At 36.9% G+C, this 22965-nt stretch overlaps 2 protein-coding genes across 3 annotated transcripts in view; one reads left to right on the forward strand and one right to left on the reverse strand.

Annotated features, from left to right (window-relative positions):
• Positions 1-12715, forward strand: part of LOC104595086 (ABC transporter G family member 3-like) — a 48929-nt gene extending 36214 nt beyond the window's left edge. For both annotated transcript variants that reach the window (XM_010255666.3, XM_019197383.2), the window contains exons 5-12: positions 1090-1261; positions 1451-1564; positions 2504-2632; positions 3253-3444; positions 6212-6298; positions 10127-10399; positions 11740-11847; positions 12403-12715. In XM_010255666.3, the coding sequence (XP_010253968.1) occupies positions 1090-1261; positions 1451-1564; positions 2504-2632; positions 3253-3444; positions 6212-6298; positions 10127-10399; positions 11740-11847; positions 12403-12657 (1330 nt within the window). In that variant the 3' untranslated portion in view covers positions 12658-12715. The remainder of the gene's footprint in view (positions 1-1089; positions 1262-1450; positions 1565-2503; positions 2633-3252; positions 3445-6211; positions 6299-10126; positions 10400-11739; positions 11848-12402) is intronic.
• Positions 12716-14921: 2206 nt separating this feature from the next.
• Positions 14922-16839, reverse strand: LOC104595087 (UDP-glycosyltransferase 86A2-like). The gene is made up of 2 exons (XM_010255667.3): positions 16159-16839; positions 14922-16075 (listed from the first exon to the last, which is right to left on the reverse strand). Exons 1-2 carry the CDS (start codon positions 16679-16681, stop codon positions 15120-15122), a joined length of 1479 nt encoding a protein of 492 aa, XP_010253969.1. The 5' UTR covers positions 16682-16839; the 3' UTR covers positions 14922-15119.
• Between the last annotated feature and the right edge of the window lie 6126 nt (positions 16840-22965).

Consider the following 22965-nt stretch of genomic DNA (forward strand, 5'->3'; position numbering starts at 1 on the left):
AGTTCAGGATATTCTTCTGTGTTACTATGTGAACATGCAAGTCCATCCTCTTACACTCTAAATCTTCTATTGTAGTTTGATATGCCTGTGTTGATTTTTCTTAGGCCTAGAAGTATTTCCCTTAGGTAGCTGAATAGGACACTTAGTGATGATGTGTCCTTATTGCTTGTAGTAGGAAACTGAGTCAGTCCTGAAAGGGAATGTACAAGGTCAAAAACCAAGAAGATGAGTTTAAAAATCCTCCTGAATATGGTTCAATCACCGAACAAGTGAAATAGGAAGGAAAAGAAGGCTAGAGTGCTACCAAATTTGTGATTTCACAAAGATCTAATCAGGCATAGGTGAGATCTAGCCCATGAAGTGAGATCTGTATCTCATTTTCTTCAGGAAACTAGCAGATATTGATTGATTGAAACAGTCCCTGAACAGCAGCAATGCCTTCTGAGATACTAGCCAAAGCCGTCCTCTAAAGTTCCTTAGGGAGAGCTTCCAATAGAAGAATCAAATACCTTTAGCAAGTCAAATGAATTGAACCTGATCTCGTAACAGTCCCTGAACAGCAGCAATACCTTCTGAGATAATAGCCAAAATAGACCTCTAAAGTTCCTTAGGGAGAGCTTCCAATAGAAGAATCAAATACCTTTAGCAAGTCAAATGAATTGAACCTGGTCTCGAAACAGTCCCTGAACATCAGCAATACTTTCTGAGATAATAGCCAAAACAGTCTAAAGTTCCTTAGAGAGAGCCTCCAATAGTGGAATCAAATACCTTTAGCAAGTCAAATGAATTGAACCTGGTCTGATGCTATGTGAGAAGCAGTTTGAAGAAGACAGATAATTGAATGGGTGTGTCAAGTGATGCACATGCCCAAAGAAAAATTTATATATTAATGAGGTACAAAGTGAGAAAGGACAGTTCTGCCCTTCTCTTACAAAGATAAAAAGATGTATATACAAGTATGATACACTATGTAAGTACGTAATATAACAATGATCCCAAAAGGAATCAGTACGAAGATTCTCTACATGAATGCCTTATTTTTCTTTTCTTCTGTCCCTTTTAGTTTGACATTATATTTTTTATTTCCAGTGTGTCTGCACTTCTGATGATGGTAACGTTGAAGAAACTCGCAAGCACAGGCTGCACCCTTATTTTCACTATGTACCAAAGCAGCACAGAAGTATTTGGCCTTTTCGATCGGATTTGTCTCCTTTCAAATGGAAATACACTATTTTTTGGAGAAACACTGGCATGTCTGCAGGTGACTTGTCCTGTTGGTCTGATGCATTATATCTCCTTCTATCTAGAAAGAAAATCCAACAAAGCATTATATGATATTCTATATAAAATGCATTATATAACCTATATAAATTTTTTGTTTATTTGTATTTATTTATTTCTTTATTTATGTTTTGGAGGAAATTAACTTGACACTGTTTTGTTAATGTAGCACTTCTCAAATGCTGGATTTCCTTGCCCAATAATGCAAAGCCCCTCTGATCACTTTCTACGCGCAATAAATACAGATTTTGACAGGATCATAGCCATGTGCAAAAACTGGCAGGTATTTATTTATTTATTTTTTGTGGGGGAGAGCAGTGTTTCAATTTAAAACCTTTTCCTTCCTCTTCTTTTCTGCAAGTAAGGTTTTGAAATCCCTAGCTCTACTCCTCTACTGCTATTATCCCTCATCATCCACATACAAGTTGACCATTATAGCCAATTATTTGTATCACTGGTAACTTTCTTTAATTGCAATAAAATTTCTACACTTACAACAGTGACTTTGTGGTGGGGTCATCATTCTCCCTTGTTTCTTGCTGCTGGAAGTTAAAATAAGTGGGAAAATATTCAAAAGAAAGTTAAGCAAGAGCAGAAGAATAATTGTACAAGATGGTTGGTGGGTTGCAATTGTGTAGATTCCTTTTATATGGCCCTGAGACTCTTGCAACTTCATAAAAGAAGCTAGGGCGTCAGCATCTAGAATAATTAATTTTTCAGGTGGTTTCCTATATAAGTCAATGACCTTGCAGATTCCCATGCTAGAGAGGGGTTAGGGTTGGGGAGGGCTGGCCAGTTTTGGGGTGCTCATGATCGGGAGGGTAACAACAATTAACCGATGTTTCTAAAGAAAGGCCAGAAAAAGAGGGTAAGAAAGAAGTTAAATTAATAGTATTTGCTCTTCTTTTATTAAATTTTAATGAATTTTCAGTTATTTATCAAAAAAAAAAACTTAAACTAACATTTTTGTGAACCTTTGGGCTATAATACATATGTGCAGTATGTTTATATACTCATGTACATGTATGTCTAGGTTGATGGTCTGAACAGTCAATTTGGTTTTCAAAACATTGGTTAAACCCAATATCTTTCCTCCATTGGGTCCTAACTGCATCTCATATGCAACTGATGTTTTTCTCTTTTCTTTGTGTGTGCATGCATTCATATGTTTCTTTTGTAAATGATTCACCTACTCATGACAGAAAGGTAACACTCTTGACAGGATGACCATGGGGATTTTTCATCCGTAAATATGGACACTGCAGTAGCAATACGTACCCTTGAAGCAACGTACAAATCATCCAGTGATGCTGCTGCAGTTGAATCTATGATAGCAAGACTCACAGATAAGGTGCAATTTATCACCCTTATAAATTCATTTCCTTGTTAGCGTTGAATTGTTTTTAGTAGCTAAAGTTGTGTGCAAAGTAGCTTGAAGTACTAAGCACTCTTAATTATATTTAGAAGTTTTCTGCGAAGTGGAAAAAAGTTGCATTAGCTTGTTCAAGATTATAAAGTTGTAGAAATCTTTGTTTGCTTCTTGTGGCTCTATCTGTGGTTGGAATTGATTTTTTTAATGATGTCTTATGGATCTCTTGTTAGAGGCTGGCAACTATTGTAGTCCATGTAAGAGAAATAGGTTGAAATATTTCATTAGCTCTATTTTTCATTGTCCCAGAGATAGTGTGGACAAGTGGATGGAAAAGACCTTGAAGCATCTTTAAGGCTGAGCTTTACTTCCCTTTTCTTGAGAAGCTTGTAAGGACCCCACCAATGATACATCATCCCCAACCTGCACATATTGTAAATTTTGTTGTAAACATATGAACAATATATGGAACATATGCGTTCATGTATAATCATATTGGCTAAATGTGTTTATTAGGAAGACTTATAAGAAAGAAACCCGTGTTGCATTTAGCATGTTTACTTATTTGCTTTTTAGGGTCATTTCTTAAATTATTTTTACAGGAAGGTCCAATTCTTAAGAGCAGGGGCAAGGCTAGCAATGCTACAAGGGTAGCGGTTTTGACATGGAGATCATTATTAATTATGTCAAGGGAATGGAAGTACTTCTGGCTTCGGCTGGTTCTCTGCATGTTTCTCACACTATGTGTTGGTACGATATTTTCTGGCCTAGGGCATTCCTTGTCATCTGTAGTGGTGAGTGTTCTCCCCTCCCAAAAGGATGAATGCATTAATTGCATTGAGCTCAGAGTTAACTCTTGATATTTGTGTATATGGACAATGTGTTCATGCATGTAAATACATCAAGAATAACATCTAAGAAGGTCCCAAGTTCCAACTATACATGTTACTCTATGTTTTTATTTCCTTATTTTTGATATTCCTTCCAGATTTCATCTTAACAGTTTCAGCATTCCATATAATTAAAATTTTTGTTGTTTCTTTCTTTATTGTGCTTCCATGAGAGTATGTGGCAGTGTAGCTCTTAATATTATTTTTCTTTCTATGCTACAAGTCTACCCCACATTGTTCTTCTCCAATACTTGAAAACTTGAAAACTATTAGTACTATTTTTATTGTCTTTTGTCTCCGAGTTGTGGGTCATGGGTTTGACCGTTTAGGTAGAATGGGCCATACTGTGCCAGACCAGTACATATAATATAACTATATATTTTTAGTTATAAACACATTTTATTAATAAATAATGTACTAATTATATTGTGCATGTAATATATGCATTATTTTATGTTTAATTCATATTTCTAAATCAGGTTTTTACTTTTTATTTGTAAAAAATGCTAAAAATTTTAATTTAAGACCGAAAAAAGATTTTTTTTGGCAAAAATAGCAGTGCAAGGTGCCTTTGGCGCCTTGGGATGCATAGATCTCAAAAAGTTACCCAAAAAAGAAAAAGATCACCCCAATCAGACATCCAAGCGCAAAGTAATGGCCTCTAGATGTTTGTATGCACATTTAATGTACAACCCATAATTGAGTGACTGGATTAAACAGGTCAATGGTTCACCCTGAACCAGCTGATAAATTTGGAGAACTCTTTTCTTTGTGTTGTGCACCTGAAGGGGGAAATTTGTGTCAGAGCAGTTCATACAAGAGAGAACGCAGCAGATTTGGGGTGTGTCACATTATGGTGACCACACCAAGAAAGAACTATTTATATTAAAGAATGTAAAAAGACACTTCTGTCCTTGTAGAGCAATAAGTTATGTACAAGAAATAAAGAATAGAAAATTACTGATTCAATAAGAAAGTAAAATTACCATTCAGCCCTCACTATCACTATCTCTACAATTTGGGTGGAAAGAGATGTAGACTGGCTGGCTTGAGTTCTAGGTAGGGAACTTGTAAGGCCTTTAGAGCATGGGAGCTGTTGTGTGGTTTATCTTGCTGTTGAGGCAAAGAACTTGAAGGACATTAAGGCAAGGTCAGTGATTTAAAAGGCATGCCAGATGCGCAGGTGAGGTGCATTTTAAGGTATGTGCCTCACCTAGCCCCCAGGCGCAACACTTTCAAAAGGCGTGTGCCTGATTGTACCTGCTGCACGTTGTGCTTAACCCTAGGTGTGCACCTGTTGAAAATTTGTGCATTTTTTTGGTTTTTTATGACTAGTGGCTGGGCCGGGGGCAAAGCCCCTGGATCCCCGACAAGCCTCTTGAAACCCAAACAAGTCCATATTTTTCTGGGTCAATTGGAATAGGAAACTCATTGAGAGCTGAGATTCTAACAGCTTTGGAAGGGATTCAAAGGGCTAAGGATTTGCACATAAACAAGCTGATCATAGAAGGAGACTCTGAGACTGTAGTGAACTGGTTAAATGAAGACAACTCAAGATTATGGAGCTACAGCAATGAAAAGAGGAAATACAATTGGTTGACCAAGGACATGGAAGTTCAATGCACATGGATAAAGAGAAGTGCAAACTTTTGTAATTTGGGTGTTTAGTGGCAGTTGTTGGGAGTTAAGATATTTTATCTCCCTTTCTATGTATTTCCATTCCTCAATCAATTAATGAAATCTCTGTTATTGATAAAAAAAATTAGTGTCTTGAATTCTTAATCCCCTCGAAGCTTTGAAAACCCCATATTAGTATCTTAAATTCTTAATCCCCTTGAATTTGTTTTATATGTTATGCTTGATTTTATTTTAAAATTTTCATTTTAAACATGTTTTACATGTTATGTTTATGTATTTTAATTTGAGATAATAGGTTTTTAATTTTCTTTTTTGATTTTTTGGCATTTTTTTTGAAAATTTTAGTTTTTTTTGTTGCATTTTGCTCCTTGCTTTGAAAAGGCATATGTCTCACCTTGCACCTCATGTGTCAGGCGCAAAATGCCACTTGTGCTTTTTTTTGCGCCTTGTGCTCTTAAAACACTGGGCAAGGTTTGATGAAGGGTTTGTAGGTTGTTTTTTGCAAAGGCAAGGCTTTACTGTGAACAGAAGCTTGGTTTAAATTAATATCCCTGATTTAGATTTATGGGGGTAAGGGATCTTGCAGACTTACTGAGCTAATAGAGTTAGATACTTCCCAATGAATTCGGTTTCAAAACTGAAGTTTGTTCCAAGTGGCAAAACTTGTTGTTATCAGGCTATGAGCCTATGATGGCTTCCATCATGAATTTCTTATAATAATGAGTTATTTTATTTCATTTTTGGTTCATGGGGCTACACAACGGGATAGCCCCCCTTCCCTCCCATTCCCAACCCTGGTGGCAGTGGGATGTGATCCCAAGTCTGCTACAATGAGCATGCTTCTTAAAAAAACTTTTTTTTAAATTTTTTTGGTGGTTCATTTGTTTGGCATATTTAAAATTTTTGAATGTTTTGGAGGATGCCAACCATTTTTACTCATTTTATTGGCATATTGCCAAGTTATTTCTGTATATTATATTTTGTGTCATTTACCATGTTCATTTCCTTTATTCTATGCTTCTTATGGTTGCAGGTGAGAGTTGCAGCAATATTCGTATTTGTATCATTCACTTCCTTGCTAAGTATTGCTGGATTACCTTCTCATCTAACAGACATAAAGGTAAATCATGTCTGTGTTTTTTCTCACTCCCCTCCCCCCTCCTTCAGATTGGTAGCAATGAAACAAAAAAGATGTTAATAAGAGAGAAATAGAGGGGGTCTCCCAATGTTGAAACTATTGTTATTCAGATTTTCAGTAACATTTCCTGTATGTTTCCCCTCTCAATGTTGGCTTAAGGAAGCATGGAACTACTCAATACATCATGTCATTCCAAGAATTCTATTCACTGTTTTTTTTTATCAGCACCACAAATTGATTCGTTATATTAAAAGAGCATATACAACAAGAAGTTGTGGGCGGAAAACAAAAAGCCCAAAAGAAACTATCCCATTAATTATAAAACAGCCCAGAACATAGATTGTCTTTGAATCCCTTGTTTAGCTAGACCATCCGCCATGTGGTTAGCTGATCTCCTAATCCACCTTATTTGTACCAACATGTCTTTAGATATCTGCTTGAAGCGCCTGAGCTCATTCCTTAGCTTCCATATTACTCCTTCCCCCTTCTTCAGCCAATTCACAACAATTGTTGAATCCCCTTCAATAATCAGCCTGTGAATCCCCATTTCTTTAGCTTTTTCTACTCCATACACTGCTGCCATCAGTTCTGATCTCACCACATCACCATGCTGAACAGGACTTGAGTACATGGCTAAAATATTTCCATCCTTGTCCCTTATTACCCCACCAATACCCGATGGGCTAGGATTTCCCAAACAGCTATCATCAAAATTTAATTTCTTCCACCCAGCAGTTGGAGGAGACTCAGACCTCATGTACTAAAGGTCTTCTAGATGAAGTGTCAACAATTGTTCCCCATGATCTGAAGAAACCTTAAAATTACTTAACAGCTTTATGGTTTCCACCCAATGTGCCACCCTTAAAGTTATCACTTCAATCCAAGGATCAAAATTTCATCACAGGCCGATACGTATCATATTGGAGCCTTCCTAAAACGCCCCTACAGGGGGCATTTTGGGTCAGCGAGTGGTTCAGGGGGTAGACTGGCCTTAAACCGGCCCCTCTGAACCAGTTTCGTAAAAAATAAAAAAAAAAACCGATACAGGCCGATACGCCCTGTATCGATATTTTGAACCTTGCTTCAATCACAGCTTCTTTTATTTCTTTCCTTGTCATAAAAAATCCTTAGGTTTCTTTCTTCCCAAATTGTCCAAGCCACAGCTGCTCTAGTGCATCTCCCCGTAATCCTGCCTCTTCTTTTAGAGCACCTAAAAATGTGAGAATTAAAGAAGCCTTTCAGATTATCAGGGGGAGTCCAGCTGCAACCAAACAGAGAGGAAAATCATTCCCAAATATAGTTAGCAAAAGGACAGGAGATTAAAAGATGAAAAGCAGTCTCACCATACAACTTACATTAGGAGCACCAGTTTGGGGACAAGCACCAATTTGGTCTTTTCCTCTGAAGCAGATACGCAAGTTTTAATGGAGCCATGGAACACTTCCCAACAGAAAGCACCGACTTTAGGAGGAATGGGCTGAAACCAAACCTCCTTGACAGGGAAAGAAGGAAAGGGGGAGGTAGCAATAAGAGAATTCAAAAAGGACTTGCAAGAGAAGGACCCTGACTGATTGAGTGCCCACACTCTAGAATCTGATCCACCATCCCCCAAGACCACTGAATTCAACAAGAGAATCTATTCACTGTTTTTTGTAGTTTTAATTAATGACCATAGAGCATTTTCTCATATCTTGTTTCACTGGTTTTTTGTCATTCTCAGTTTTCTTTCTTGATAAAGCTTGTAAATTTATTAACCTTTTGGGAAGGTTGGTTGGATCCTAACACAATATATGTAGTTCTCTTGTTAGGATATTTCCAGTAATTCCTAACATCATCAATACTCAGGACAAATGAAATGGCACTGAGTCATAAGCTGACAAGGCATGGCATTTTTACCTCATTTTGATTCACTCTTCCTCATTTTATGCAAGGTTCAAAAAATCGATACGATACGCCCCGTATTGGGCGTATCGTATCGTATCTTTCGGGTGAACAGGTGTTTCGGGACTCCACCCTTTTTAAACTCCCCAAAAACCAAATTTTGAAAAAAAAAACTAAAAAAAAATATTTGTGTGTATCTAAGTACCGATACGCAGAGGCGTATCAATACTTTGAACCATGATTTTATGTTTCCTGTTTCATCCTTTTTTTTTACATTAGTTCCATTTCTACCCCCTCCTCCTTCTGTCTTTCTCTCTGTGGCTTGTTCTGTTTATTATACATAGTATGTGTAGCACCACACCCCTTAATCCTGTGGTATCATATTTGCATTCAACCCAAAGTTGTCAGACAGGCTGTAGGTAAAACCATGCACTTAAGATCTTCTGCTCACCACACTGTAAAAACCTATGTAACCAATGACACGTGATGATAGGTTATGTAGCCTTTTATACTGTGGTGTGCTGCAGATCCTGGCTTAAAACCATGGTCATTGAATCATAGGTCAAATGGTTCAACCATCCTATTTGATCCATTGACATGCTTTAAAAATGTGGAAAATTTTAAAAAAGTCGACATTATCTTTTAATTAGCTTTTGCATCAAGATAAACTTAAAACAATAAATTCATATGAAGTTAGTTTATAGAGTTGGTGAACCATTTATTTCTCTACTGCAACTTTGCAACAAGTTTATAGGTACAATTGCTTCGCATTTTTGGGGTGCACGGTTACTTCCAGAAACCATGGAAGACTTCTTATGGAACTGGCATGTGAGATGACCAAGTATGAGGGGGATTTTATATGGGAAATATTCCCTTGCCTTTGGTGTGGACCATATAGTCAGAAAGAAATGCTAGGATTAATGAGGTCAGCCTTGCAGATTCAGTAGCCAAGGACTAATGGGGCAGGTTATACTCTTGGTTAGCAATCCATTGATAAAAATGCACTTTTTTGTAACCCAAAAGACATTTTGGTTGCCGGTTCTCAGTCCAAAGGTCCAGTCTTGTCCTGTTTGAGTCTGGGAATGCTGATTCTTCCTAGACATATTGCATACATGTTGTAATTGCCTTAAGAAATAGAGGGCCGTTGCCCAATGTTGGTCCTGGACTCATGGCTATAGGGATGGGCAGGATATGGACCTAACATTCGGTGTTTTTTCCACAAAAAGTGGCCAGTCTCAGTATAGGATCCATGTTCTCATACTTGTCAAATTTTACCATTCAATGAAGCCATGGCTCCCTTATTGTACCTCCCAGTCTTGCCTCAAGGCTAGACTGGCTAGTAAATATAATAGTTAAAATGAACTTGTTACCTTATAAACAATTATAAGGCATTTATCACCTTATTGTCTCAGTATTTTTGACAATAGATTGAAAATTCTAAGAGAATTATTGCAGAATGCAAATAGAACATAATTTGTGCATGCTGAGGTAAATTATACTTCATATTTAGAAGGAACTTGATCATATAAGGAGGCATTTTGAGGAATCTTTAATTTACGAAACCTTTCATCATCGAGTCTAGGCATCAAGTAATGTAGATATAACCACACCTCTGATTTCTGCAAGTAGCAAATCATTCACTTAAAAATACATTGTTTGACTTTTGAATTTTGATAAAAGAAAGAATTTTTGTAAAGCTTCCAAGAAAAAATGCCTGCTGAGAAATTTGATTATCTTCTCCATGTAATAGGGTCATGCTTTTTTATTCTCTCGTTCACTGCTGATTTTGACAAGAATTTGCTGTGGGCAAGCTGGTCTGTGTATTGTCCACTTGAAGCTTGAACACTTGAATTTTACGTGGGAACTTAAAGATTCTTTATATGGAATCATCTTATATTTATTAAATTTTTGCTTATTATTCTTTTCCAGGTCTACACACATGAGGAGGCAAATCAGCATTCAGGGGCATTTGTTTTCTTACTTGGCCAGCTCCTCTCTAGCATTCCATTCCTATTCCTCATCTCGATTTCAGCAAGTCTTGTCTTCTACTTTCTCATAGGACTGCGGGATGAGTTCAGTCTGGTGATGTATTTTGTGCTGAATTTCTTCGTGTGCCTTTTAGTAAATGAGGGGCTCATGCTACTTGTTGCTTCTCTTTGGAGAGAGCTTTTCCAGAGTGTTTTGACATTGTTGTTCATTCATGTAAGTGCAATACAACTTCCTTTTGACTTACTAGTGTTGTATTGCAATTGAACTTCAAAGGTGTGGGTGCTTATTTCTAACTTGGAGGAATTGTTTAATTTGTTATACTGTTCATTATTATAGTGATTAGTACAAGTTTTATTCTAACAAATGTTGCAGTTTGATATCTAAGCTATACTTGGTAGTTGAGTGTGTCTGTTGTTAGAAAATACATGCTATGTATACGCGAAACTATGTGAGAAAAGGATTGATGTGTATACATGAGACTTCAATTACATCCTAGTAATACATTGCAGCACATCAGGTTATCATATGTAAGGTTCAATGTATCAGTACACCCAATACATGAACATGTGTATCGTGTGTTTTGGGTGACTGATACACTTTTTTTATTATTTTTTTTGTTTCTTATTTTTACAGGTGGTTATAATACTTGTGTTTAACATTTAAAAACATCAAAATTTCAAAAATCCTGAAACTAAGTGATTTGGTGACCCTTTGGAACAACCCGATACAGGGGATATTGTAGCAATACTTTGAACCTTAATTATATGGCAGGGAGACTGCAGTGCCAAAGCAGCATCTTCAGTAGGGCTATGAATCTGTTTGTCTAAATTTGATCCAATTAAGGTGATCCCAATTTAATTGATTTGTAATTGGATAAAATATGGACACACCTAAGTCTGATCTGATAATATTTAAATATGTCTGCATATATCTACACAAAATTAATATGTATCTATTAGTAATGTCGGTTTTATTGTTGTACGTTTACTAGTGTTTAAGTCTTGTAATAGTTATTTTCAAGTCACTTTATTCTTGATATATGATATTAAAGTCATTTTTAGTTATTTTTATTAATAAGATATAATATTCTGATCATTTTTAGTTTAATTTATCAATGATGTTCAATATTTAAATCTGGTCGAAGTAAACTCAATGGATAAGGTATAATTCCAATATGAATATTAATGAATGAAATTTGCATTTGGGTATTCCTGATTGGATCCAATCCATTTGCATCTCTAATTTTCAGGAACTTGATCTGATTAGGGAGCATTGCTAAATTCATGTAACCTCTATTCTGGAGAGACCATCTCTAACAATTGGAGTCTATTAAGGAAAAAAAGATGACTAATAAAATGATCTCCATCTCATCTATAATTTCATTAATTCATCTTTGTGATGCTTTTTTTTTTCGAAAAGTGAAAAGATGTTGGTTGAGTTTTTAGTAGCTCTTGCAGTTGCAGAATATTTTTTATGTAGACCGGGACTTTCTACTGATTCAAACTTATTAGCTACTTGCCAGGCTTCCTTAATCCAATGTTCATATTTTTCAGGTGCTAATGATGCTTGTAGCAGGCTACTTTAGAATTCGCAGTGATTTGCCTGGACCAGTGTGGACCTATCCATTGTCCTACATTGCTTTCCATACATACTCTATCCAGGTAGACAGAGTGTCATGGTCTTTCCTGTTATTTCAATATTACCCTGTCAGATTAATGTTCAAATGTGTAACAAATCCATCACGGGGTTAGAGCTAATATCTTGGCTCTTGCCACAATAGCTGGTACTGATGAACCAGCTTTTTTTTTTAATTTTTTGCAAGAAAAGAAGTCAAGGACTCGGAATAAGAGAGTGGGAGGGGTATCTGCACCTAATCCAATGTAATGAAGTAATAAACCAGTCTTGTTATTATGACTCAAAAAAAAATGTAGTAATGAACCAGTGAAGTTTTGGCTCTAACCAGACCTAGCCAAGGACTCGGAACAAGAGAGTGGGAGGGGTATCTGCACCTAATCCAATGTAATGAAGTAATGAACCAGTCTTGTTATTATGACTAAAAAGAAAATGTAGTAATGAACCAGTGAAGTTTTGGCTCTAACCAGACCTAGCCAGCTTGTTGTCAAACGAACTATTTATAGGTGGAGGAGAGGTTTGTTTAGCTTAGTTTTCATCTGAATAGATTTGATTGTCATGTTTCATCTTTGCCTGTATTGCAGGGGCTTCTGGAGAACGAGTACATTGGGACTTCCTTTGCTGTCGGGCAAGTAAGGTCCATCTCTGGGGTTCAGGCTCTTCGTAGTGCATATGACATTTCTACCGATGGTAATGAGAAGTGGAAAAATTTGCTGTACTTATTTTCCATGGGAATTGGGTACCGCTTTGTTGTGTTTCTTCTGTTGTATTTCCGGTCAAGGAAGAATGCATCCACCTATAAGTTTTATGGGTCTGACAGGAGCACAAACTCAAGATGACTGTCTCTTGTATGCTACCTATTTGGGTATGTATCGAGTAATTTGGCCTTTGATCTGATTCTCTGATGCAAATTCAATATTAAAAATCTGCAATGGTCAGTTGTGCATCATCTCCCCTTGCATTTCAGTGACAAAATTCCGTTTGTCACTGTACATGATGTCAGGTTACCGAGTTGGCCTTATCCTTAAGCTCAGTTTGGACGGAGTACAAATACTAATATGTACTGTACAAAATACAAGGTTTTGCACTTTACATATTCGTATTTGTACTCCTTTCAAACTGAGCCTTAGGCTTAGTTTGGAAAGAGTACAAATAGAAATATGTACAGGCTTAGAAATATAGTATGCAATGTTTTGTACTTTTCATATTTGTATTTCCACTAGAAAGAGTACAAATACAAATATGCACAGTGCAAGGCCTTGTATTTTGTATATCTAAACCTGTATTTGCATTCTAGGAATGGCAACGGGTTGGGTATTTGTGTAAATTGCCCTACTCATTTCCAAACCCGCCTATGTGTCCCTGATTCCAAACTTGTATAACTTTTCTTCTCAATTTTCTAAACCCGTTCTGACCCGTTCCACCTTTTAAATCCCTTTTCCAAACGTTGTTTACTAAAAAAAAAGATTTTTAATGCTTATAGTGTGACTTGAACCCAGATCAATTAATGATAGCACCAAATCTCTTAATACTAATTTAAGTCATTAAGCCATCTTGCCTTTTATGTTATTTAATTTAATAAAATAGATTTCATTAACTTTTGTGTTCATCAAAATAATCAATACATGTATATGATTAACAATTTCAACTAAAAATAAAAAAAAAATAATATTTAAAATTAGTATTTTATAACTAAATGAAATAAACAATCTATCAAATCCAAATTTACATCAAATGATTTTAATCCCAAGAAATTTATACAAATAAAATATTAATAATAGAATAATTATCTTAGTACTTAAAATTTATAAATTTGTGCATGATATATAATGTAATAGGTTCATATTTATGCATCCCGGGTATTAGGTATTGGATACCCTAAAGTCGAAACCCAAACCCGTCTCAAACCTTGTAGGATTTTAATCTAAAATCCCAAACCTGCCCCAAACCCTATAGGGTTTTGATAAACAGGTCCTATTAGGGTCAAGATGGATTGGATATCCAAAAATTCCCATGAAATTGCCATCCCTATCTACATATTTGTATTGGTGCTCTTTCCAAACTGAATCTTATGCTGTGTTTGGTTGCAATGCAAATAAATTTGCACTGATGCAAAACTATGATTGTAATTGTGTAAATTCTGATATATTTTTGTTTCAAATTTTAGCTTATTTTGTTTGATTGCACTACAAATGAAGTAAATTAAGACATGAAGTAGAAAAAAGTAAAATCCAAAACAAAATTAAATAAGAATTTGCAATTTTTTACATTTGTACTAGTTCAAGTAAATTCGCACTGCAACCAAATACAGCCTTAAAAACTAAAAGAAGGGGTGGAAATGAATTTGGCTCTCCTGTGGGGCTCGGATCTGCTACCCACGTGCTGCTCCCACATCTATACGCAATTGACGTTACAGCTTCACATTGGGAACATCTTCATTGTTGCTCAGGGAGAAATGTTCCCAATGCACGGTGGTGGTGCTCTGTGGGTAAGGATGTAGGAATAAGTTGTGGGTACCGGGTAGTAGATCCAGAGTGTCTCCTGTAAAACGGGATCTACTCTTCACACATGGGCGCCTCACATGCACATCCATCATCCACTGGGAACATCTTCCGTAAATAATAACTTAGATATTCCGAATGCATGATGGAATGTGCCAGGTCGGTGTAAGACACCCTGTGTGACGAGCAGATCCGGTCTCGTCTCCTGTGTGATCTTTGTTCTGTACTTACCGACTCCGGCACAGGAGGCCCCCTTTTGGTTTATTGTGTTACCATCTTCACTCAGTTCGAACTTTGAATCTTGCCTAGACAACTGAATGTCATCTGGGAGTTTGAGTTTGTGACTTAGTTCTACTTGTAAGTTTTGTGGTTAAGGTTCAAGCCACATGTATTATTGCTGGGTTTGGGCTGAAATTGATTTGGGATATTAAGTTGTTAACCCGTCCTACTCATTGTTGAGGAGACATTTCAGCACTAGATTAAGTGGGCAATTAATTAGTTCAAGTAGCAGTAGTTTGTCATCTGTGGATGCGTTCCATTCTGGGTGTTGTGTTGATAAGCATATAATGGCGTATTCACTATTCAGCACTGTGGAAGACAACTTTTTAACAAGACACTGAAACTGATTGATGTTAGCTATCCCATTAAGATCACAATCAATTCTATTTCTGCCATCAATCCCTGACAAATCCTAAATTATTTCATCAGACAACAGACAAGAGCTACACATCACACATGCCAGAACCAAAACGCCATGATTACAAACCCAAAATAGCTGACGATATACCACCACTATGTCTTTACTTGATTGGATGAACAGCTGTGTGTTCCTTGAGGCCATCTCCAAGCTTATTGTAAGTTCTGGCCGTCAGATCCTCGATAAATTGATCCAAGTTTTTCTGTGATGATCCGTCCGGCATCAGTGCATTTTCCATTGCTTTCCTCACCTCCTTAATCTTGTTCATGCACTCATCTCCAAGTTTCCCGTTCACCAGAGCATCGATTTTCTGTGAGACTTCCTTCCGGCCGATCGACATTTTGTCCTTGATGTTCATCCCAATCCTCCAATCGTCAACAACTAATTTCCGATTAGTGAATTGATCAGTCAACAGAGGGAAGCACAGCATTGGAACTTGACACCAAATACTTTCCAATATCGAATTCCAGCCACAGTGAGTCAAGAACCCTCCAACTGCCGGATGCTTGAGCACTGCAATCTGATTGCACCACTGCACAACCTTCCCTCTATTCCCCATCTCCATCTGCTCCCCGAATCCATCAGGAAGTGGATCGGTGACGTCGGAGCTTATGATATCAGGTCGAAGCACCCAAACAAAATTAACTTTGCTGAGCAAAAGCCCATAGGCTATCTCCTCTATATCCTGTCTACCAACATGAGCATAGCTCCCGAACGAGACGTACAAGACTGACCCATGAGGCTTTGTGTCAAGCCAGTGGGCACAGTCGGACTCCGACCACAGGCTGGTGGCGACGGTGCTCTTTGTGAAACCACTTACGAAGATGGGTCCAATCGCGTAGAATGGCTTCTCGACCTGTAGAGCCGAGATGGTCTCCGGTTCGAGCTCTTGTATCGTATTACAGACTACAAAATCCGCATTCTTGACGTCCTCGAATGCCTTGAAGATCACCTGGTGCACCACTGACGATGTATCAGTCTCTTGAAGGTATGACATGAGATCCGTCGGCTCGATGGCCGGCACGCCGGGTATGTAGTTTATGGTGTCGTCGCGCTTGCCTGCTCACGAAATAAATTACACAATTACCAGATAAAGAGATTATAATACACAGAGAGGAAAGCTGATTCAGTCACAGACGTACTGTTGCAATCAAAATGGCCGTTCATGCGTAGAAGGTTCATGTGATAGTAAAGAGTAAACACCAAAGCTGGTTCGGTCCAGAAAGAAACATAAGCAAGGCCCAACTTCTTTGCGATCATCGACGGCCACACAAAGAACGTATCGGCAATCAAACAGGTGGCCGGAGGCGGAAGGTCAGACATGACGATGTCTCGAATGAGTTCCTCGGCATGGGCCGAGGATACGTGGAGGAGAGAATACATGAATTGGTCGTGGTTGAGTGATCGGTCGAAACCAATAGGGAGACCGTCACTTACAGTTTTGTAACGGATGTCGAGACCCGATTTACGGGCACCGGCGAAGATGTCGCCGCCGCTATCTGGTTGTGCTTTGGTAGTCTGGTGATGGATTGATTGGGTGTTTATGAAGGTGATGGTGAATCCTTTGGATGCAAGATTCATGGCTAGGTGGACTGCTGGGATTACGTGGCCTTGAAGCGGGAAGGCAATAAGGATGGCATGAGGTTTTTGGTCACTGCCCACCATTGTTTTTCTTTGCAAAGTTGCAGAACAAGAGGAGGTGGAGCAACAGAGAGAGAGAGAGAGAGAGAGATTCTTGGAGTGTTCCGGCAGATGTTGTTTGTTAAGGTTGAGAGTTAAGATATATACAGCGCAACTGGTTTAACGCTGTTAAGTAACCCAAACCAGCACTAGTGATATAACCAGAGTTGGTTAGCAGTTGCATGTAACGACAATGGACCGATGGAGCGGATGAATCTTTTAGGTGATGTTTGGCATGATGATTGATTTTTCCTTTGGCTCAGTTTGGACAGAATACAATGCAAATAAATACAAAATATAAGGTTTTGCACTTTTATTTGTACTCCTTCCAAACTGAGCCTTATGGTTCAGTAAATGAACACAAATTTACCTTATTATTTAAGAAATTAATTACTTAAATTATAACTTATAACGAAAAGATAAAAAGACTATTTTACCCTTAATTTTTGTTCAAATTTTCAAAATATAATATTTCTTCTCGGCCTAGATCTATCTGCCTTAACAACTCTAAATCTGAAATCCCAAAATCAATAATATCTCTAGAATCTTTCTTAAAACAAGCAGAGTTCGGTTGCATAGTCATACTAACGATTTGTTATTCTAAGCTTCCGCAATAAGTCCACGCACATACAAAGCCCACAACCTACACAGTTCTTTGAAATTGAATTGAAACCTTTTCACTTTCCCGTAAACTCATCCCAAAAAACCAGAAACCGGTGTCAACATCTTCCGGAGCTGCAGCAGAATCATTTCTTGGTCTTTCAACCTACAATAACAGAGAAATGCCTTCTCTAACTCTCGTTCCCTCTCCCGAGTAGCAACTACCCAGTTCTTTAGGCGTGAAAATTGATCTTCAAAATCAGGCCCATCTTGAATTACAGAGCTCCTCTTCTTCTCTACACTATAAAGGCATCAAGTTGAGGTTATGAAGGTTCTCCCCATCGCAAAGTTCATCCAAGTAATTATCAGTTTCAGACAAATTCTCTTCAATTTCTTCTGAGGAAATTCTAGAAATAGTCTTCTTCTTTTTCTGATGATTCCATAAACGAATCCAACAAAAGAAAGAGCTAATGAGATACCAGCTTTGAGATATATGGGCTTTACCCCCATCCCCAAGTTGAACGATTATGTCTGCAATCTGGGTTGTTTCATTTTAACGATCAGAAAGGCAGAAACCCAATTAAGCCAAACAACGAATTTCACAAATTGAACAGTGGGATTTAATGTTGAATACAAAACATGAAGTCTTATATAAATTACACAAAAGTACCACCCAATCCCATTTTCTCATTGCATGTTATGGTAAGGGATATCTTTGTCTAAATAGCTTGAAGAGGATAGGGGTGCTCTCTCAGCGCAGGAAATTGAATCTACAGTAATTAATTATTGTAATTTAATAATTAATAATTATTACTGTTATTATAAATTATTGTAATTTAATAATTACTGATTGTTACAGTGATTTAATAAATATATAATTAGTGACTATAAATAGATATTTGCTTTAACTTTACTTCAAATTAAAATTATAAATACTGTTAATAAATTTAGTAATTATTGTTATATTAAAAATGTTATTAAAAGTATTGTTATTGATTATTTAATAAAATATTATAATTACTGACTATTACTGATAAATACTGTTAATTTAATTTAATTTTGGTAATTATTAATTTAATGAATATTGTTAATAAATCCTATTCATAAATTTAATATTTATTGTTATATTAAAAATAACTAAATAAAATTATTAAAACTATCATTAATGATTATTTAATTAAATAGTACAATTACTTACTATTATTGATAAATGTTAATAATGTTTTGACAACCAATGGTTCGACCGTCCGGTTCAAACGGATGGCCCGTTCTGACAACAAAAATTATAAGCAAAAAATTACGGAACCTTTCTGGCCACCGGTTTTTGGGTTAACGGTTTGATCTTCTGGTTCGAACGGATGGTCCACTCTAACAACAAAAATTATAGGCAAAAAATTGAGTTTGTGAGGTCCATTAAGTAGTATCATACGTGTTATGTCATTTGAGCGTGACTCATACGACCTAAAAACGAAACCGTTCTGGCCATCGGTTTTTGGGTTGACAGTTCAACCATCTGGTTCGAACGGACGGCCCACTCTAACAACAAAAAATTACAAGCAAAAAGTTACGGAACTATTCTGGCCACTGGTTTTCGAGTCGGCGATTCAATCGTCCGGTTCGAATAGACGACCCATTCTTACAACAAAAATTACAAGCAAAAAATTGAATGTGTGAGGCCCATTAAGCAGTAACGTACGTGTTATGTCATTCGAGGGTGTGACTCATACAACCCGAAAATGGAACCCCTTTGGCCACCAGTTTTCGAGTCGACGGTTTGATTGTTCGGTTCGGATGGACAACCCATTCTGACAACAAAAATTACAGGTAAAAAATTGAGTGTGTGAGGTCCATTAAGCAATATCATACGTGTTATGTCATTCGAGCGTGTGACTCATACGACCCGAAAATGGAATCATTCTGGCCACCGATTTTTGGGTTGATGGTTTGACCGTCCGATTCGAACGAATGACCCGTTCTAACAAAAAAAATTAAAAAAATATATAAAAATGGCAAAAAACCATTGAACAGGTCAACAGGCTAACGATTCGACCACTCGGGTCAATGGGTCATTGACCGATTCCACGTTTTTTTGCCAGGGACGGGATTGGGGTAAAACAGAACTGGTTGCCTAGACGGTTCCTAATTAAAAAAATAAAAAAAAAATGGATGATCCGTTCTGACAAAAAAATTATAGGCAAAAAATTGAGTGTGGGTCCATTAAGCAGTACCATATGTGTTATGTCATTTGAGCGTGTGGCTCATACGACCTGAAAACGGAACCGTTCTGGCCACTAGTTTTTGGGTCGACGATTCGAATGGATGGCTCGTTCTGACAACAAAAATTAAAAAAAAAATAAAAAATGACCAAAACCATTGAACGGGTCAATGGTTCGACCGCCTGGGTCAATGGGTCATTGACCGATTCAACGATTTTTGGCAAGGGACCGAGATTAGGATAAAATGGAACCGGTTACTTGGATGGTTCCCAATTAAAAAATAAATAAAAAAAAACAGCCAAAAACCATTGAATGGGTCAATGGGTTAACGGTTTGACTGCTCGAGTCAATGGATCGTTGACCGATTCAACAGTTTTTGGCTAGAGACTAGGTCAACAGGTCAACGAGTTGATGATTCAATTCCAGCCCCTGCAGGTCCCTCCGCTAGTTTAATATAATAATGCCATGTGATAGCGCATACTAACCGATATTAATGGGGGAACTGAGGTAATATTTGCCAATTGTGAGAAATGTCCGAGGTATTTTAAGTAATTTCTCAAACAGTAGGGTAAGTTTGTATACATTTGCTAAAACATAGGGGGTATTTAAGTATTTAACCCTTGACTTATTTGGTATCATTTCTTAGAGGTGTAAAATGGGCTATATCGGGCTGGCACGGCATGGCTTGCGGGAGGCTTGTGGGTCGTGCTGCCCTCCTCGGTGAAAAATTTGGGGATCGGCCTGGCACGGCCCACAACCTAGGCCCATGGGCCAAGCCTTGGCCCAAATCAAGCCATGGACCGCGCCAAAGCTATTTTTGCCTATTTATTTCAAAAAATTGAAAAAAAAACTTAAAATTTTAATTTTATATGAATTTTGATGTATACAATTGCTTATGTATACAATAATTAAATAAATTAGTATAATAAAATTGAAAACAATTGTTTATTTTATTAATATATTATATACTATATATTATTATATAATTATAATTTATATAATATGTTACATATTATATATATATATATAAATAGTATATATGGGTTGTGCTGGGCCAGGTTGCGGGCCCATGGGCGGCACGGCCCACTTGGTCGCCTCGTGCTGTGCTGGCTTGTGGACTTTGAACCCCATGCCCAGCATGGCACGGACCATCGTGTCGGGCCTGACACGGCCTGTGGGCTATTGTGCCAGGTCGTTTGCGGCACGTCTCGATTTACACCTTTATCATTTTTGCCATGTAGTCTGGTTTTTGAGAAATTGGCTTTAAGTGTGTTTGGTATTGATTCTCAAGGGTCAATTATTTTTGTATTATGTCATCCTCATAAAATAGGAATCAGCTAGACATTGATTTTTGTATCAATCAGGTAGAGATTGATTTTTGTATTAGAGTTAAAAAGGTGATCCTCTCAAAAGGGATGATTTCAAGAATTGATTTTTAGTTGATCCATGTGAAATGTATCATAAGATGGAGCTAACGAAGGACGTAGTCATCCATTCAGGAGTCGGGATGAGTTGGAGAGAAAATCAAGCACAATGAGCCGGGCTACCTATCAAATGGAGCCCATATGGGACCGAAATGGGATTTGCACCTCATAGAGTGCTCCTCACTAGGGTTGTCAATGGTATTCGAAAATCTGATTTCGAATATGAGATTCAATATAATCGAATCAAATTTGGATAATTCAAATATCTAATCGGTCGAATTTGGATATGACCTGATTCTATTCAACAAATATCTGAATTCGACTGATTATTTAATTCTTATATATAATGTTTAAATATTTTATATATAATAATTAAATTATATATTTATATAAATAAAAAAAAATATTTTATATATTTATTAATTTCCTAAAATATTAATTAGTCGAATTTGAATCAAATCGAATTCAAATATTAATTTTCAATATCCATCATATATCAAACTGAATTTGGATATCACATTTTCTAATCGGATTCGGATTCGGATATTACCTATTTCAATTCAAATTCAATCTGTTGATACCCTTATTCCTCATACCGACCCAAGGTTCAAAATATTGATATGCCCCTGTGTATTGGCAAGGGTGTATTGGTACTTAAATTAACACGCTTTTATTATTTTTAGTTTTTCTTTTCAAAATTTGGCTTTTGGGAATATTTTTAACCATATTTTTTTTTATTAAAAAAGAGTGGTTCCCAAAACACTTTTAAATAGGTGTATCGTGAAGCTATTGATACAATACAATATGCTTGATATGGGGCGTATCGTATTGAAATTTTGAACCATGCACCAATCTCACAGCCACATCCGACCATGTATTGGGAACATTTCCCTTGAATAATAGTGTACAAGTACGAGAGATGTTCCCAATATGTGGTTGAGACATGTTGTGAGGTCCTTAATAAATCCCAAAATATTCAGGATGTGAATATATTAATATATTATGATAATCTTCATATTAAATTCCTCAAATTAACTAATAAAGATAATATATGTTTTAAACTATATATTACCATTTTGAAAATCAAGTTTTTAAAGGATATGTTTCTTTCTTTTTTTCTTTCTTTCTAAAGGGGGAGAGTAAAGATAGAACAGGTTCCATGGGTAGACCCTAGAACCAACCTTGGAACTGCTAAGGCTAGAACTGACCTTCACAAGGTAGGTTCTTGTTCCAAAAACTTGGAACCAACTCTACAGGGTAGGTTCTAGGTTTTGCCATGAAACTGAACCAACCCGACCCATGCTCACCCCTAGATCGAACCGCTAAACTATTTGTAAAATTCAAAATTTGAAAAAATGATGACTTTTCTCATATATAAAAATTGACGATATCTAACTATCAATCAACGTCTCTCTCTCTCTCTCTTTCTCTCTCTCCCACACTTTGTCAACCTATAATCTATTTAGGCTTTTAAACATCAATTCTAGTAGGACCCAATATTATAAATTATAATATGTATCTAATATTGGGTTTATTTCTCAAACATTGAACTTTACCAATCCATACATTTTATGTCCTTTATTAGAGAGTGTGGAGGGATTTTAAGAGATTTTAGGCCCCATTTGGTTCATGGGAATAGTGGTATGGAGGATCAGAATGGGTTATTCCAATTCTAATTGTTTGGTTGGACAGAATTGGAATCCCATTCCCATTCCTAGTGGAATGGCATTCCCCATTTGAGGGAATGGCCATTCCCTCCCCCTCCCTTGGTAATGAAATCTTAAAAGCAAATGAACTTAATGGGGGAGGGGGGAGAAACTATAAACATTGAATATTGAAGAGAGAGAATATGCAATCGTACAACTCTGTATAGCGATGCAAAGAGATCGGATCGAATTCGAATTCGACCCAACACTGTTTATGTCGAACCCAATCCAATTGGATCTAATAGGACTTGATCTGAATTCAAATCCTATCGGATCTGATTTGATCTGACTTGTTTTCTTTCAAAAAATAATAAATTATTAAA

The sequence above is a fragment of the Nelumbo nucifera genome, chromosome 2 (genome assembly GCF_055504915.1).
Source record: "Nelumbo nucifera cultivar China Antique chromosome 2, China Antique-T2T, whole genome shotgun sequence".
Taxonomy (NCBI): domain Eukaryota; kingdom Viridiplantae; phylum Streptophyta; class Magnoliopsida; order Proteales; family Nelumbonaceae; genus Nelumbo; species Nelumbo nucifera.

Coding starts and splice junctions, on each gene's coding strand:
- LOC104595087 (XM_010255667.3), bottom strand. CDS start 16,681: ATGGTGGGCAGTGACCAAAAACCTCATGCCATCCTTATTGCCTTCCCG. Junction 16,076..16,158: donor CGGCCATTTTGATTGCAACA/GTACGTCTGTGA, acceptor TTTCGTGAGCAG/GCAAGCGCGACGACACCATA.